The sequence below is a fragment of the Pseudonaja textilis genome, chromosome 6 (genome assembly GCF_049901715.1).
Source record: "Pseudonaja textilis isolate UNSWEBS1 chromosome 6, rPseTex1.2, whole genome shotgun sequence".
Classification (NCBI taxonomy): domain Eukaryota; kingdom Metazoa; phylum Chordata; class Lepidosauria; order Squamata; family Elapidae; genus Pseudonaja; species Pseudonaja textilis.
The window spans coordinates 44,092,166-44,109,036 of record NC_141995.1 but is presented as its reverse complement, the minus strand read 5'-3'; the positions used below and the strand labels follow the sequence as shown (position 1 = coordinate 44,109,036).

General features: G+C 37.6%; 1 protein-coding gene across 13 annotated transcripts in view; it reads left to right on the top strand.

Moving 5' to 3' along the window:
• Positions 1-16,871, top strand: part of CLCN3 (Cl-/H+ antiporter 3) — a 43,881-nt gene that overhangs the window by 23,476 nt on the left and 3,534 nt on the right. For 7 of the 13 annotated variants that reach the window (XM_026699698.2, XM_026699697.2, XM_026699699.2 and 4 more), the window contains 8 exons: positions 1,061-1,183; positions 1,980-2,186; positions 2,885-2,965; positions 4,173-4,718; positions 5,967-6,153; positions 7,464-7,862; positions 10,989-11,205; positions 14,300-14,375. In XM_026699698.2, the coding sequence (XP_026555483.2) occupies positions 1,061-1,183; positions 1,980-2,186; positions 2,885-2,965; positions 4,173-4,718; positions 5,967-6,153; positions 7,464-7,862; positions 10,989-11,205; positions 14,300-14,375 (1,836 nt within the window). The remainder of the gene's footprint in view (positions 1-1,060; positions 1,184-1,979; positions 2,187-2,884; positions 2,966-4,172; positions 4,719-5,966; positions 6,154-7,463; positions 7,863-10,988; positions 11,206-14,299; positions 14,376-16,871) is intronic. The other 6 variants (XM_087936421.1, XM_026699700.2, XM_026699702.2 and 3 more) reach the window with 1 other exon arrangement.

Genomic DNA, 16,871 nt, shown 5'->3' with positions numbered 1-16,871 from the left:
AATGGATTAGCTATTTATCACAAATATTAAAGAGCATTTTTATTAACCATATTTGAGGTATGGGATTTTCAGGGTGGCCATGGATCTTATTGAATTTTTTTTAGTTAATACATATATTTTGTCTCATTACAGTACTACTAAAACTTATCCTATCTTTTTTCCCCCCCTGCATGCTATAAATCACTCTTTGGACAATAAACACAGGTAGTTTTTTTTACTTATGAAAGCCTGGAACCAGAATTTCTGTTGTGAAGGAATATGGTTGTAAAGTACAACTGCATTGCTTAATGATAGCAATCCTGCAGTTCAAGTTGATATTGTTAAAATAAATCCCAGGGTCATTAAGCAAGACAATTTCCTGCTGGCTTCCCACAAACAAAATGTGGAAACCGGTAGGAAGTTGCAAATCCCAGGCTAGTAGACCCGTAAGTAATTGCTCAGGTAGGAAAAAGAGCAAGGGTGCGTGTGCAGGGAGGCGTGATGCGGTGAAGGTCAAGAGCAGGCGTTAGGGTGCTGTGTGAGGCATGAGTCAAAGTGTCTGAGGGTGTGCATGAGAAATGGGTCGGGAAGGTTGTGTGAATGTGCAGTGAGAATCAGGGATGTGCAGGAAGCATTATATGGTTTGGGGAGGATGTACAAAGCCAGCATGGCTCTAGCACCGGAGGGCTGGGGAGAAGAATGCACAACAGAAAAGACTTATCCCAGTGATTTGAGACTTTCCTTGCCAGGTTCCCCATTAACTTTTGGATGAAACCTGCACCGAAGGTGACAAATAGTATTGGTGTAATTGTGGGCGCTATAATTGGCCGTAAGTTGCCGGTTGCCAAGTTGCCAAGACTCAGATTGGAATGGTGTCACTGCGGAGGTAATGGGGCACAAAACTCTGAGGACCAGTCATAACCACCATACATTTACTGTTGTAACTTTATGGTCATAGGTCAAATGCTTCTAAATAATATGTTTGATCATAAAGTGTGATGTGTTTGTAAGCTTGGTTTTAAAGCTGGGAATCTATTTGAAAAATAAGTGATTTACTAAAGTTGACTTTGTTTTGTTTCAGGGACCAGGTTCCTATATAATGAACTACATAATGTACATTTTCTGGGCTTTGAGCTTTGCTTTCTTAGCAGTTTCTTTGGTGAAGGTGTTTGCACCTTATGCTTGTGGATCAGGGATACCAGAGGTAAGAAATAAATTATAGTTATACCTAACTGTGCTGAAAATAAATTTATAAAAAAATATTGCTGTATATAACTAACTGTATATTGTTGTTTTATAGAAGAAATAAGAAGCTAGAATTTGATAAAAGAGACCAGGCTATCATGAATATTGCAATTTAGGAAAGAGATTTTAAATATTCTCAAATATTATTAAGAAATATATTAATATAGCTCTTGGAAAATTAAAAGAAAATTATATTTGAGAAAAAGTTATTACCTTACTTATAAATTTGAATGCCTTAGCATATTATAATTGTAAAAGCAGATTAACCTATACGTAGATGTATAATACATTTGAAAGAAACTAGAAGAAATTCCTTACAATAGATTATTTTTGGTTTTTCTTTGCAATCTTAATTTTTATTTCATCTATACTGAATGGAAAATACTATTTGATAAAGGAAGAGATTATTACAGCAAACATGCTGAAAATGAGCTCTTAAAATATGTGTTATGAGAGAATGTATTTAAATAGTACATATAAATAATATCTACATAATGCATGTCCACATATCTAAATAATCAAGTTATATAATATTGTATATTATGTTAGAAATTCCATAATAAATATTATAACATTAATTTATAATTAATTCTATATGCATAGATTTGGCCATCCAGATAAAGTAAAATAAATAATCCTTCCAAAGATTCAAAAACATGAAGAATTACAAATAACTAAAATAGAACCATACATTCTGAAAACGATAAAGTCTTTTGAGAAACATTTCTTTGGAATGTTCTTTTCTTTTCTTCTAGATCAAAACAATATTGAGTGGCTTCATCATTCGAGGGTACCTGGGCAAGTGGACATTGATGATTAAAACAGTCACTTTAGTCTTGGCGGTGGCCTCAGGCTTGAGCTTAGGGAAAGAAGGCCCCCTTGTACATGTTGCCTGTTGCTGGGGAAACATCTTTTCGTACCTCTTCCCCAAGTACAGCTCAAATGAAGCAAAGAAAAGGGAGGTATATCCTTTTTAAACTTCAATTTTTAATTTCAGTAAAACTTGAAATATATTTCAGATTCAAAAATTTTTAAATTACATGTGGCCAGTGGTGTGCCAAATATTACATTTTAAATTGACAAATCTCTAATTTTTCATGTATAGCAGGATCCTTTTGTTGTAAAAAAACATGCTTGTAAATATTTTTTTAACATGGAAAAAAGTATTATTGACTTAATGGATTAATTTGATAAGGAATCAAGGCTAAATGTAGAAGTATACACCACAAAGAGACTTTTCTCCTCCCTTACTTCAATAAAAATGCGGTTGCTTTCTGTTGGAAGAAAAGTTTGTACATGGATTTTGCATAATTAGGAAGCACAAGGAGTTTGAATTGATGCAAAGAGGGTTTGTTATTTGAGTGCTATACGGAGCTGTGTACCTGTTTGGATCCAAAGTGGAAAAGGTGCCATAGATGGGAATTGAGCTGCTCATTGCTTTTGTTCATTACTTTCATGAAGAAACTCTGCCTTTTTCTCTTCTTTTTCGATAGCCATGCAACCCCCAAAAATAAACTAACGTTTGAGTTAAGCAAAAAATAAATGCCACATTGTAATATTTAGTATTGCATAGGCCAGGTCAAATTCTTTGGAACGTAAGTTTAGCATATTTCATTAATTGGTATTTATATAATCTAAAACTATCTAATCTGTTCTCTAGGTATTATCTGCTGCTTCAGCAGCTGGAGTATCAGTAGCATTTGGTGCCCCAATTGGAGGAGTTCTTTTCAGCCTAGAAGAAGTATGTTTACCCAGTACTGAAAATACCTGGATTTTCTTGTTACTTGTTATTGTCACTTGCAGATGTAACTGAGCATGGTTTCATTCTCTGCATAGAGTGGTTCAGTAACCAATAGAAAGAAATATTTTACAACATATTCTGCAGAAAATTGATGGTAAATTAATCAGGAAACACAATATATGTCTGATCTATTTAAGCAATCATTTACATCATTTTAACAGAATGAAATAAAAATTGTACCATTTTATAAAACCTTTTTCTGGAGACAATTCCTATTTGCCATAGGTTCTTAATGTAGGAAAACCTGTATTGCTGTAACTCTTGAAGTTTGTTGTAAATGTATATCCTTATCATGAATTTATTCTTGTTATCAATGATCAATCATAGCTACCAATAGTTTGTCTGTATTATTGATGTTAAAGGTTTTGTTCTGATGATCATTTAAAAATCTAAAATAAATAGCTTTCCACTTAATATGTGAGACAATATCTTGGTTGTTATAGAATAATACCTACAAAATGTAAATAAGCATTCTACTTTATGGCACAAGTCATCTCTAACCAATTTTAAGTGCTGCTGCCAAAAACTTGACAGCATTGTAGGTTATAGCAAGATTAATGTCTGCAAGCAGCAGGGAGGTGTAAAATTATCCTTTGTGCTTCAAGGGTTAAGCAGTAACGATGAGATCAGGCCAGTATGAATGTCTCTGCAAGGAGCCAGATTGGCTTAGTGGTTAAAGTGCTGCCCTAGAATTATAAATTCTAGTCCCTCTTTAAGCATGAAAATCAGCTGAGTCACTTTGGGCCAGTCACTTTCTCTTAGCTCAGTCCATCTCACAAGGTGGTTGTGGGGAAAATAGGAAGAAGAAATATTATCTATGTTTGCTGCCTTGAGTTACTTATAAAATAATAAAGGTGCATTAAAAACTCAAATAAATAAATAATACAAGCACTGGAAGAGTTGTTGCTTCTACAGTGTCTAGTGTCACAGGAGCCCTGTCTCTCCAGCTCAAATGGATTCTTTTGAGGCTAGATACTTTGAGGTTGCTGAAACATCCCAGGAAAGGCACAGTACCTGTTTGATTCATTGGCGATAAAGATTGGAGACCTGATTAGGGTTACTGCTGTGTGTCACAGACTACTTACTGGTAGAATAAAGTAATCTTGTCCATAGATCCATTCATATTCTCTTTTTTGTGTCTTTATAGGTTAGTTATTATTTTCCACTGAAGACTTTGTGGAGGTCGTTTTTTGCTGCTTTGGTGGCTGCATTTGTTTTGAGATCCATCAATCCATTTGGGAACAGCCGTCTGGTTCTTTTTTATGTTGAATATCACACTCCATGGTATCTATTTGAACTATTGCCCTTCATTCTTCTGGGTGTATTTGGTGGACTGTGGGGAGCATTTTTCATCCGTGCCAATATTGCTTGGTGCCGTCGACGGAAATCAACCAAATTTGGAAAGTATCCAGTTCTTGAGGTCATTATTGTAGCAGCAATAACAGCTGTCATTGCTTTTCCAAACCCTTATACCAGAGTCAACACCAGTGAGCTAATTAAAGAACTTTTCACAGACTGTGGGCCTTTGGAGTCCTCGTCCCTTTGTGATTATCGAAATGACATGAACGTTAGTAAAATAGTAGATGACATTCCTGACCGTCCAGCAGGCACTGGAGTCTATTCGGCAATATGGCAGCTGTGCTTAGCTCTTATATTTAAGATTATAATGACAGTCTTCACCTTCGGTATTAAGGTAAGATGAAACAAACTTTTCCTTGTTTGGGTCTCTTTCATTTTTCTTTCTCCAGTGCTCTGATTAGTTCTCCATCTCTCTACTGGGAATTGAATGGAGATAATTTATTTCCATAAGATAAACTGTTTACAGGTAGTCCTTGACTTTCGGCCACAATTGAGCTCAAAATTTATGTTAAGTGAGTTTTGTCCCATTTTGCAACCTTTTTGCCACAGTTCCTAAGTGAATCACTACAGTTGATAAGTTAGTAACCCGTTTGTTAAGTGAATCTGGTGTTCCAATGGCTTTGCCTGTCAGAAGTTGCAAAAAGTGATCATACGACCTTGGGGACACAGCAACAGTCATAAATATGAACCAGTTGCCAAGCATCTGAATTTTGATCACATGATCCTGGGGAGGCTGCAAAGGTCATAACTGGAAAACAGTCATAAGTCACATTTTTCAGTCCTGTTGTAACGTTGAATGATTACTAAATAAACTGTTGTGAGTCAAAGACTACCTGTGTTGCTTTGAAATAATGTTGGACAAATTGATGTAAGATTGCAGAGTTTTGTGCGCTCTTCACTCATGCTTGTACAGTACCACTAAAGGGTTCAACCCTTTATATTTATTTAGCAGCATATTCCAGATAGCTGGATGAATGAGCATAGTCAAGACTCTAAAGTCAAAGGATAATACTGGATAAAAAGCTTATTCTGATTTTGGTCATATAATTCTAAAATCCTGTCTTTTAACGGAAATGCTAAAGAAACAGAGATTTGTCATCTTATTTACTAGTTCCCTGATTGTTTCATCTCCAAGCCAGTTTTTAATTTCAGACTAACATTTTTAATTTAATTTTAAAAAAAATTTTTTTTCTAATTTAATTGTAGAAAATTTCCTTCCAGACAGTATGGTGGAAAAACATGCTACGTTGATGTGCTGATTCTGTTACGCTGCTATATGAAAAAGAGCCTATTGCTAGGATGTTCGAATACACAATGTCTGAGGCACTGCCGTTCTGAAGTATGTGAGGGAGATAAACATGCATAGCAAGAATTACTGGTGACAATAGTTACTACAAGCTATTCAAGTCTTTTGCAGGCTCTTTATTTGCTTGCATTGCACGTTTTGATTCTCTTCTTCAGAAATGAGGCTTCTAGGTGTCCTGTTTCTGGATTCTTTGTACAAGCAAATTCTTCCAAACTTTTTCAAAACTCTAAAAAACGTTTCTAAGTCACAATCTTCCTCGACGTTTTGTTGTTTTAGGTTCCATCGGGCTTGTTCATACCCAGTATGGCCATTGGAGCAATAGCTGGCAGAATTGTTGGAATTGCTGTGGAACAATTGGCGTATTATCATCACGACTGGTTTATCTTCAAGCAGTGGTGTGAAGTTGGAGCAGATTGCATAACTCCGGGCCTCTATGCTATGGTTGGTGCTGCTGCATGCTTAGGTAATTATAACAGCCAGTGATCAGCCAATTTTATGTTATAAATGGATACAAATATTTGACCTTAAACATTTAACTGTAGAAAACTGTAATGGAATGATATGGAAGGATGTCTGTACCAAAAAATAATTGCCATTGTGAGTTGACCAGTCACAACTACAGGTAGTCCTCGACTTACAATGGTCATTTAGTGACCGTTTGAAGTTACAATGGCACTGAAGAAATTGACTTATGATGATTTTTCACACTTAGGACTATTGCAGCATCCCCATGGTCATGTGATCAAAAGCCAGACACTTGGCAACTGACTCATATTTATGACCTTTCCAGAGAGGATCAGCTTCTGTGACCTGACAAGCAAAGTCAATGGGGAAAGCGGATTCACTTAACAACCATGTTACTAATGTAACAACTGCAGTGATTCATTTAACAACGATGGCAACAAAGGATGTGAAATGGGGCAAAATTCACTTAACAAATGTTTCACTCAACAACAGAAATTTTAGTCTCAATTGTGTTCATAAGTCAAGGTCTACCTGTACTCCTTTTCCTTTACATCCGCTGGAGAAGTTGTTACTTGATATATTTTTTAGAGCTTTGATATTCCTTGCTATTCCATTTGGTTTTTTGGGGTGGGGGTGGGGGAGAAGTGGTATGCTGTTAAAACAAACACTGTACAGTAGCCACCTACCAAGTACAGTCCAGAAACAGATTAGAAATAAAGTTGAAGCTTTAAGCATGCTTAGTAGTATACGATCTTCATGCCTAATACTTTTTAAAAATTAGAATCTTGAAAACAGTAAGTCAAAGTATAATTATCCATTAGGAGCAAGAAAAATCCTTGTAAAACTCAGAGGTGATGTATTTGGAATCTAGATTTAGCAATTTCCTCAATTAAGTTTTACAATGCAAGTCTAAGCGTAGTATAAATAATTCAACAAAACTACTTTGCTCCTTGATACCGTGAGCCCCAGCTGGTTAAAGGTTTGGCAGATACGGTTCTTTGAGCACCTCTTGGGGTTTTTTAGGAATGTAAGATTTGGTAGAGTTTTTTATTAAAATACTTGTAAAGCGTGTGTGTGTGTGTGTGTGTGTGTGTGTGTGTGTAGAAGCTCAGTGAAATCTGCTCACAAATAAGCACCAGCAGGGTTGCAATTGACCTCACAGTTAACTGGCAGTATACTACTTAAACATCTTCCTTGCATGTTTCTGTTGTTAATTTGTTTAGCTGCTGTCTCTGCAGCATAATTTGGTAGTTGGTATCTAGAAATATTTATAGATGCTGATTAAGCCATTTTTATTTTCCCTTCCAGGTGGAGTGACAAGGATGACTGTATCTCTAGTGGTTATTGTGTTTGAGTTAACAGGGGGACTAGAGTATATTGTACCTCTTATGGCTGCAGTAATGACAAGCAAATGGGTTGGAGATGCTTTTGGCAGAGAAGGCATCTATGAATCACACATCCGTCTGAATGGATATCCTTTCTTGGATGCTAAGGAAGAATTTACTCATACAACCCTGGCTGCTGATGTCATGAGACCTCGAAGAAATGATGCCCCATTGGCAGTATTAACACAAGATAATATGACTGTGGATGATATTGAAAATTTGATCAATGAAACCAGCTATAATGGTTTTCCTGTAATAATGTCAAAAGAATCCCAAAGATTAGTAGGATTTGCGCTAAGGAGAGATTTGACTATTGCAATAGGTAATTGAATGAATGAATGAATTCTTTATTGGCCAAGTGTGATTAGACACACAAGGAATTTGTCTTGGTGCAATGTTCTCAGTGTACATAAAAAGAAAGGATACATTTGTCAAGAATCATAAGGTACAGCATTTAATGATAGTCATAGGGTACAAATAAGCAATCAAATCATACTAGGAAACAGTCAATGTAAATCGTAAAGATATAAGCAACAAAGTTAGTCCTACAGTCACAAGTGGGAAGAGATGGGTGATAAGGAGTGATGAGAAGATTAATAGTAATAGTAATGCAGACTTAGTAAATAGTTTGACAGTGTTGAGGGAATTGTTTGTTTAGAGTGATGGCGTTCGACAAAAAATGTTCTTGTGTCTAGTTGTTCTGTTGTGCAGTGCTCTATAGCGTTGTTTTGAGGGAAGGAGTTGAAACAGTTTATGTCCGGGATATGAGGGGTCTGTAAATATTTTCACAGCCCTCTTTTTGACTTGTGTACTATTCAGGTCCTCAATGGAAGGCAGGTTGGTAGTAATTGTTTTTTCTGCAGTCCTAATTATCCTCTGAAGTCTGTGTCTGTGTACAGAAAGTACACATGACCCTAAGGAAGGAAGTGGGGACGTGGTGTTCAAACAGCAGATAAGGTTGGTCTCATGCATTTTGGACATGTCCTGCATTCTTTCTGTTTCCTTGCCAAATGGAGAAGAGTCTTCAATGAACTATTTTTATAGATCATACACATCTAAATCAAATATAGCTATTCTATCATTGCAAAGATGTTTTAAGAACAGTGCAGGTATGAAAGTTCAGATGAAATGCTTGGTAGATCTTTTGCCATCCAGAATTTTGAATAGAACATAAGAATTTCAGAACAGACCCCAGTGAAGTTGTCCTTCTATGGCCTTGTGATAGCTAAATGAGATTTTATACATTTTAAGGTCCAGATGTCTATACAATAACTAGATTGTTGTGGGCATTTCTTACTTACAAGACCTTGATCTTTGAAAGACTCTTTGGGACTTCCTTTTTATAAAGGATCATTGGTATGGCCACATTGTCATATGAGTTACTCCTCATTGGGGTTCTGTGTGGAAGCCGCTTTGTTTCCATTGTTTTACTTGATGTGAACAATGCTGGTATATGAATGTGGCTGGAGAGCTGAAACTGAATCTGTGGAAGATAAGGTTGCATCTCATTGGGAATCTCACAAAAACCTCAGAAATCAGCATCTCCAGGAAAGGGCTCCCAATGGTAGGTTATAGCATGCACTTAGGCATTTAAATTGCATATCCAAGACCTGGAATTCCAACAGAGCTAGCAGGCTCTACCTAAAATAATCTTTCTCAGCAGCCTTTTTATAAACCAGTGAGAGACTACATCTCATAATTATTTCTAAATTACAAAGAGCACTCCTTTCAACATGCTTTAACACTCTGCACACAGTAGTTTTGGAGGGCTAATACAAAAGAGTCTCGTATTGGCTAAGACTGTGCTTAAAAGCCAGGGGCTGTTGAAACTACAGGTAGTCCTAAACTTGCAACTACAGTTGGGACCAGAATTTCCTTTGCTAAGCAAGGCAGTTGATAAATGAGTCATGATGATTTTACAACCTTTTTTTGCCAAGGTTAAGCAAATTGCCCTAGTTGCTAAGTCAATCATATCATTGTTAAGTGAACCTGGCATTCCTCATTGCCTTTGTTTGTTGGAAGCCACCCAGAAAGGATAAAAATGGCAGCCATGGGTCCCAGGATGCTAAGCTATTGGAAATAGGGTTGCCAAAATTTGGTGCTTGCAACAGTTGTATGAGCAAGGACTGGTCTTAATGCACTTTTTTCAGTGCCATTTTAACTGATTAGTTGCTAAATAAATGGCTATCAGTCAAGAACCATCTGTACAACTTAAAGCCACTATTCTGTATCCTTTGTCAGGAGTCTTGACTCAGGACTCAAGGACCCACCTTCTTACATGGTAAAATATCCTGGAAATTCTGTTTCATTTTTTGTTTTTGTTTGTTTTTGTTTTAAATGTAGAGTATGATTCATTCTTTTTGAACATAAATTTTATTATCTTGCCAGTAAAATGGGGCAACTTTATAATATATTGACAAACCCACCATCAATTGTAATATTTTATCTTGTTTTGTTTACGCTTTATTTTTGTGTTTGTTTTTTAAATACTGGTCAGTGGCCATAATAAAAATATTAATTAACCCATTGGAATTTAGCCAATTAAAATCTCTGGAGACACAAATTTAATCCTGAATTAACTCCTAAATCAATTGTTCCATCTGTATATGTAGGTGGAGTCATTAGGGAGTTAGCTGTGGTGATATCTGGATTCCATTTCATTTTATACTAGTGCAAGTGCAGTTTGCTTTCCTTAATCTTATCTAAACATGCTATTCATATTTAAAGCCTTAAATCCTCATTATTTATTAAATCAGATATCTGTGAATCTACAAAGGGTAAAGAATTCCCAGAGCCTATTTCTGCTGCTGCTTTTAGGTACCGGTCCAAGACAGATTTCTTTCAGAAGGCTTTGGAATTTCTTCTCCATTAATGTTTTCCAATTTGGCATTTATAGTATTTTAAAATGTGCAATTTAGGATTATTCATAATTAGGCTCCCTTGGAGATTTAGTTGGAAGGAGGCTGAGACCAGATAGATATGAAGATACAGTTCAGGTGTCATCGACAGACTAGCCAGAGAAAGGAGCTGCTGAAAAAATAGGAAGAAAAAAAACTCATATGAAAGGAGAAAAGAAGGGAAAGTTCACTCACTAAAGAAGCAGATCGTTATTAGGGCTACTTTTTATCATATTGTTTAAAATCCTTGACTTTCCCATGTAGGTCATGAGTACATACAGATAGAATTCGTAGGGAGAGAATTATTGCATGGCCTGGATGTATACTATCAAATTTTTGATTTTTTTAATCACATCAGTTAGCTACCCAACTATTTATCTTTATGCATATTTACAGTGGGAATATGAAATATATGCATACATGGATGTTCAGAAGAGAAAATTCATTTGAAATAATACACACATGAAGCAATTGGCTGAAATCTAGCAATACTTTTCTTTTTAAAAAATCCAGTCCTTCATACTGATTTTTCTTTTTTGTTCTTGTTGAAGAAAGTGCCAGAAAGAAACAAGAAGGCATTGTTGGCAGTTCCAGAGTCTGTTTTGCCCAGCATACCTTATCACTTTCAGCAGAAAGTCCTCGACCTTTGAAGCTCAGGAGCATTCTTGATATGAGCCCTTTTACAGTTACAGATCACACACCAATGGAGATTGTGGTGGACATATTCCGCAAACTGGGCCTAAGACAGTGTCTTGTAACACACAATGGGTGAGTTCTTTATTGAAAAAAATTCTTCTGTACTCTGTCAAGGTTTGTTTTTTCCAGATTATTATTTAATGACTTTTTTAATGACTTCTTTCAGACTTTGTTAAAAATGTTAGACTTGCATATTATATTTGCTCCACCCATAATTTTATTTTTCAAGTAAAAATAAAAACTAGAAGACCTCGAAGTTCCCTTTTAATTCTATTCTGTGTTCTATGTCAGCGGTCCCCGACCTTTCCCTCTTGGCGGCACGGGGGTCGGCATGAGTGGCAGGCGTGCATAAGCACCCCTCTGCTCACACAAACAGCTTTGCACATGAGCGGAGGGCGCTTGTGCTCATGCGCAAAGTTCTACTCACACGAGTGGAATATGCTCGCGCATGAAGCTCTACTCACGCAAGCAGAGAGTGCTGCACAAAGCTCCATTTGAGTGAATGGAGCTTCATGGTTAAGCACAACTGCCACCCACATAAACTGTCCACTTTTGCGAGCAGAGCTTCATGTCCGAGCACAAGGGCCCACTGCTTACATGAGTGGAGTTTCATATGCATGCTTGCCAATCACTCGCACAGCCTGGTTTCGAACAGGCTGTAGCCCGGTAATGGGCATCCCTGTTCTATGTAATTTCTTGGAATTTTCTTGAATCTCTTACTCAGCTCTTAAAAGCAAGTAACGAGCTACTGTGATGTTTTCCTTATAGGGTGGAATATACTAGATTTCATTATCATATTAAGTTCATAGGAAACTTGGTCATTCTTCTAGTTTGTATTTAAAATATATTTTAAATAGGTAATTGTTTACAATTGTAAACTTACAGTGCATTTGAAACTACTTTCGTTCTGTATCATTTTATTTTAAAGTTATTAAAAAGCTAGTATGGTAATGTAAAATGCTGGAATATAATCAATTAAGTCTAGATTCAAGTTTCTGCTCAGTCAAGAAAGTAACCATGTATTTGGAGGTAGCTATTCATATCAATCTCTCTCCCAGGTTTTGGTTGTTAGGATGAACTGTGGACACAAGTGTGGTTACCAAGGCTGACCTCCTGCAATCTTTTTTTCTGTCAAAAACCACTTAATTTCTTAGGATCTGTATGATTGTTATCAGTGAGGTGAAATAACTCATCATTGGGGCTAGAGTAAAAATGGTCATTGAGTCATTCACTTCTCTTGTTTTGACAAGTGTCTCCCCATTCCCTGCAAACTGCTATTTTTTATTTCTTATTCTGTACTTTTCTACACTGCGTAATATACTCAGAATATTTTTGAAATTTATCAAGCACTTCAAATGTCCCTATATCTACAGGTTGGCCTTCCATCCCTTAGAACAGGGGTGTCAAACTCGATTTCATTGAGGGCTGCATCAAGGTTATATTTGACCTCAGAGGGGCGGAGTGGGTTTGGCCAGTTCGATGTCACTTGTGTTGGGGGCGCCTGTGTTGTCCAAGTGCTCTGCCAGAGAAAACAGGCTCCTGAGCTCCGTTTTCGGCTGCAGTGGCCTCCTGCAACCTTCTGCCAGTGAAAAGGAACTCAAGAGGGCTGTGTGCAGCCCACCCGAGCTCTGTTCTTGATGGCAGAGGCACCGCAGACCAGTCCTTTGCTATTTCCAGGGTGGCCCCACAGGCCAGATCTAAGCAGCCTGTGGGCCGGATCTGGCCCCTGGGCCTTGAGTTTGACACCACTGCCTTAGAAGATATCCATCTCTCCTGCGTGATTTTTTAAAGTAATTGTTTCCAGTTTAATACTTCCAGATGTTGGACTACACATTCCAACCAGATATTGACCACAATGGGTTGAATGGAGCTTTGGTATAATTTGCAGTCTCTGCATTTCCGTTAGAAATATGAAATTTACAAGGTTATTTTTTTTAAAAAAAAAGTTTGGTTGTTCTTTTGTTTTATTTTTTAAACTTTTTTTTTTAAAAGAAAAACATATTGAGACATGCCACAAAAAATAGGGCTGGTTTAAAAACTACATGGTGAGTTTCCAGTTTTGCCACCTATTCCCGACTTATTTCATTGCTGAATATTTCCAGATTTCTGCATTCTGTTTTTTTTTAATTTTGTCAAAAGCTTACAATACAATAGAAGTAAGAATAAACATAAGTTTAAATATAAGAAATAGGAACTAATAATTGGGGACAATAGGATAGGGACAGTAGGCACAATTGTGCGCTTATGCACACCCTTACAGACCTCTTAGGAATGGGGTAAGATCAATAGAAGTTAGTTTGAGGGTAAAGGAGTGGAGGGTTTGAGCAGGTGACAACAGAATCAGGTAGTGAGTTCCAGACATTGACCAGTCTGTTGCTGAAATCGTACTTCCTGCAATCAAGTTTGGAGTAGTTTATATTAAGTTTATATCTGTTGTGTGCTCTTGTGTTGCTGTGGTTAAAGCTGAAATATTCATTAACTGGTACCATATATGTATTCCACCATCAGTGCAACAGTTCTAGCAGTAGACTTTTCTGTTCGGACATTTCTCTAAAGAAACAGTTGAAAATCTGATACAGTAAAAATATATGTGTCAGAAAAATCTAAGGAATTTTCTGTTTTCAGAAATCGATTAACAGTAGATTTTGGTTCAGTTACATGATTTTACATGATTTTCAAACATATATTATCAAGGAAAGAAAATACTGCACTATACTCGAAAGAAAAAAAAGTATGCAATTTACTTTATTCTAAATGCAGAAATCAAAATAAATGGCTCTATATTTAAATTTAAATACATATTTAAAATCTTTCATATGATTTGAATCCAGAAGAAGCTAGATAAAATGGATAGCATCTGATATTTGTAAAAAGCTCAGAATTCCTAGCTGCAGAAATACTAAAGCTCATTCTTGCATTTCATTTTTACAGCCTTAGGAAACTGGAGGTTTTAGTGACAGGAGTAAATGTGTAACCAGTGTTCATCATGTTTAAATTCATTCTTGTTTTCAGTCCTCACTGTAAATTTTACATCTTTTGAAAGAGATGTTGACCACAAAGGTTTTCATTTCACTGTTTTCATTACTACCAATTCTGCAAGCCATGTTTTCATTTCATTTCATTTTTTTTGCACACACAGTTATTAGCATAACATGATCTGTTTCAGGATTGTCTTGGGGATCATCACAAAGAAGAACATATTAGAGCACCTCGAGCAACTAAAGCAACACGTCGAACCCTTGGTGATTAGATATATCAGATCTCATTTGACACTTTAGACATTAGGAAGCATGAAACTTGTGAATTGTTCAGTGTTCTATTACAACATCTGGACAAGCAATCATATGCAATTCTAAAAGCATTTAAATTAAAATATGTAAATTTGAAACATATTGTTTAACATCCATTTGTTGGAAATATGCTGAATAAAGTTAGGACCCAAGCAGTATTTTAGCTATCTTGGTGCTAGAAATTCTGGTATTCTCATATATAACAACATATCTCCCCCCCCCTCCCCCCCGGTTTTGTGAAATTACATAAAACCTGCCAAAACTCTGTGATTAGAGTTTTTATTTTTAATTTTAGGTATTACTTAACCTGCATATGACACATTAGTTTTGATATCTATGGCAGGGTGTTTTAGATTAGTGGTTCCCAAAGTGGGATGCCTTAGGGGGGCGCTAAGAGGCAAGGGGACCAGCAGGGGGGGCGCTAAGAGTTACGGGGGGGCGTTCAAGATGCCAGCCCTGCAGATTTACTCATTGACTGTAGCACCGCTTTGGAGCCGGCGCCTCCAATGCAGAAACGGTGGCACATTATATGCCACCGTGGCCGCGTTCGACATGCCGCCCCCCTGCCACCTCTTAGCGTACCCAAGGGGGCTGGCAGAGGGGCATTTGAGGTGCCGGCCAGCCCTGCAGGTTCACCCATTGACTAGCAGCGCTCCGGACCTGGTGCCTCCAATGCAGCAGCACGTTGGGAAAAGCCACTGCCACCGTTTTCCCAAAATGCCGCCGCTGTCACATTCTGTCTGTCCGTCCATCCACCCATCCATCCATCCAAAAGGTCTGTCTGTTTGCCTGCCTGCCTGCCTGTCTCTCTGTCCATCCATCCATCCATCCATCCATCCATCCATGTTCGAAGCACTGGCCCAGCAGGCACATCGGGAAAGTAGAGCAAAGCCAGTCTGAGAGGGAGGGAAGGAGGGAGGGAGAGAGGGAGAGAGAGAGAGAGAGACCTGATGCATCAGATTGAATGATGCCTAGTTTAGACTGAGGCCCTTTTCCACATTGAAACATCTTTGGCTTCTATTAAAGGTTTTGTGGACGAAACATGGTCAAGACTATCAGGAAGCTCTCACATTTTGTTGAGGCTTTAAACAGGATCCATTGGACCAGATCTCTACCCTAAAAATTACTTTTCCCCAATGTATTACAGTGCCAATTCTGAAGAAGGCAAACCCAAAATGTACTGGTAAATTACAAGGAGAACACACACACACACACACACACACACACACTCCCTTCTAACCCTGCTGGAGCAGGTGATTGGACTAGAATAGATATCTCATTATCTTTCTCCTCCCTCCCTTCTTCTTTCTTTCTCTTTTTGTCCCTTCCTTCCATCCCCCCTTCTTTATCTGTCTCTTTTTCTTTCTTTCCCCTTTTCTTTTCTTTCTCTCTCTCTCTATTTTTCTCTCTTTCCCTCTCTCAGGCTCACCCCTTTAGATCAGGGGTCGCCAAACTTTTGGACCTCAGGGACCACCAAACTCATAATTTTAAATCCCGGAGACCACTAATATGAATTTTGATTGACGATGGCTTTCTGGAGTTGGTGGGAGAGAGAGATCTGATCCAACCTCTCTCTCTCCCTCTCTCTCACACACACACAGGCAGGGGTGGGATTTAGGCCCCTGATCTAAAGCTGTCAAAACTCCAAAAACAGGTCAAGTAGCTCTGAGGCGGCCAGTCATAAATTAGAACACTTGCTGAACAACCGGCCATTAAGTGAGGACCACTTGTATTTGGTTTGCCAGTCACCTGGCCATGCCCACCCAGTCACATGACCAGCAAGCTATACCCACCCAGTCACGTGACCAGCAAGCCACACACTCAAATTAGGCCACGCCCACAGAAATTGGAATCCCACCCCTGGGTGGGGGGCACCGAGGATGAGTTTGTAGCACCAAGGGGCCGGTAGACCAAAAAAGTTTGGGAACCACTGTTTTGGATCTTCTCTTAGGATTTCCTGTATTTTCCGATGAACATGAATGATATTTATCAGTTATCCCCTTTGCTGTATTTTAAGACACTTAGATTACAATTGCTGCTCTCTGCAATTTAAAAAATTAAAAATAGACCCCACTTTCCAAGTTAACAGCTTACATTCTTATTTAACTTGCATTTTTTCTAATACTTCATAAGTTTTTCATGCCTCCTCTTAAAAGGTCAGTTGCAGTACAATTACTAATCAGTATAACATATCTCTCTGCCTCTCCTGTAATAGTGTATCTTAGGAAAGCTTCACTCTTTGATAATATCAAGACTTTGATTTTTTAAAAGCATTGCTTTTTAATTTGGGGAAAATATGACTAATTTCTTTTTAAAAAAATCTGAATTTCAGATGGATTTAATTGTGATTATCTATCGTTCAAGCTTATCTGCATATCTCTTATAGAAACACCTAAAACATTATGTTCAGTTCCTCAAAATTGAATTATCAACCAATTTTGAGTTTGC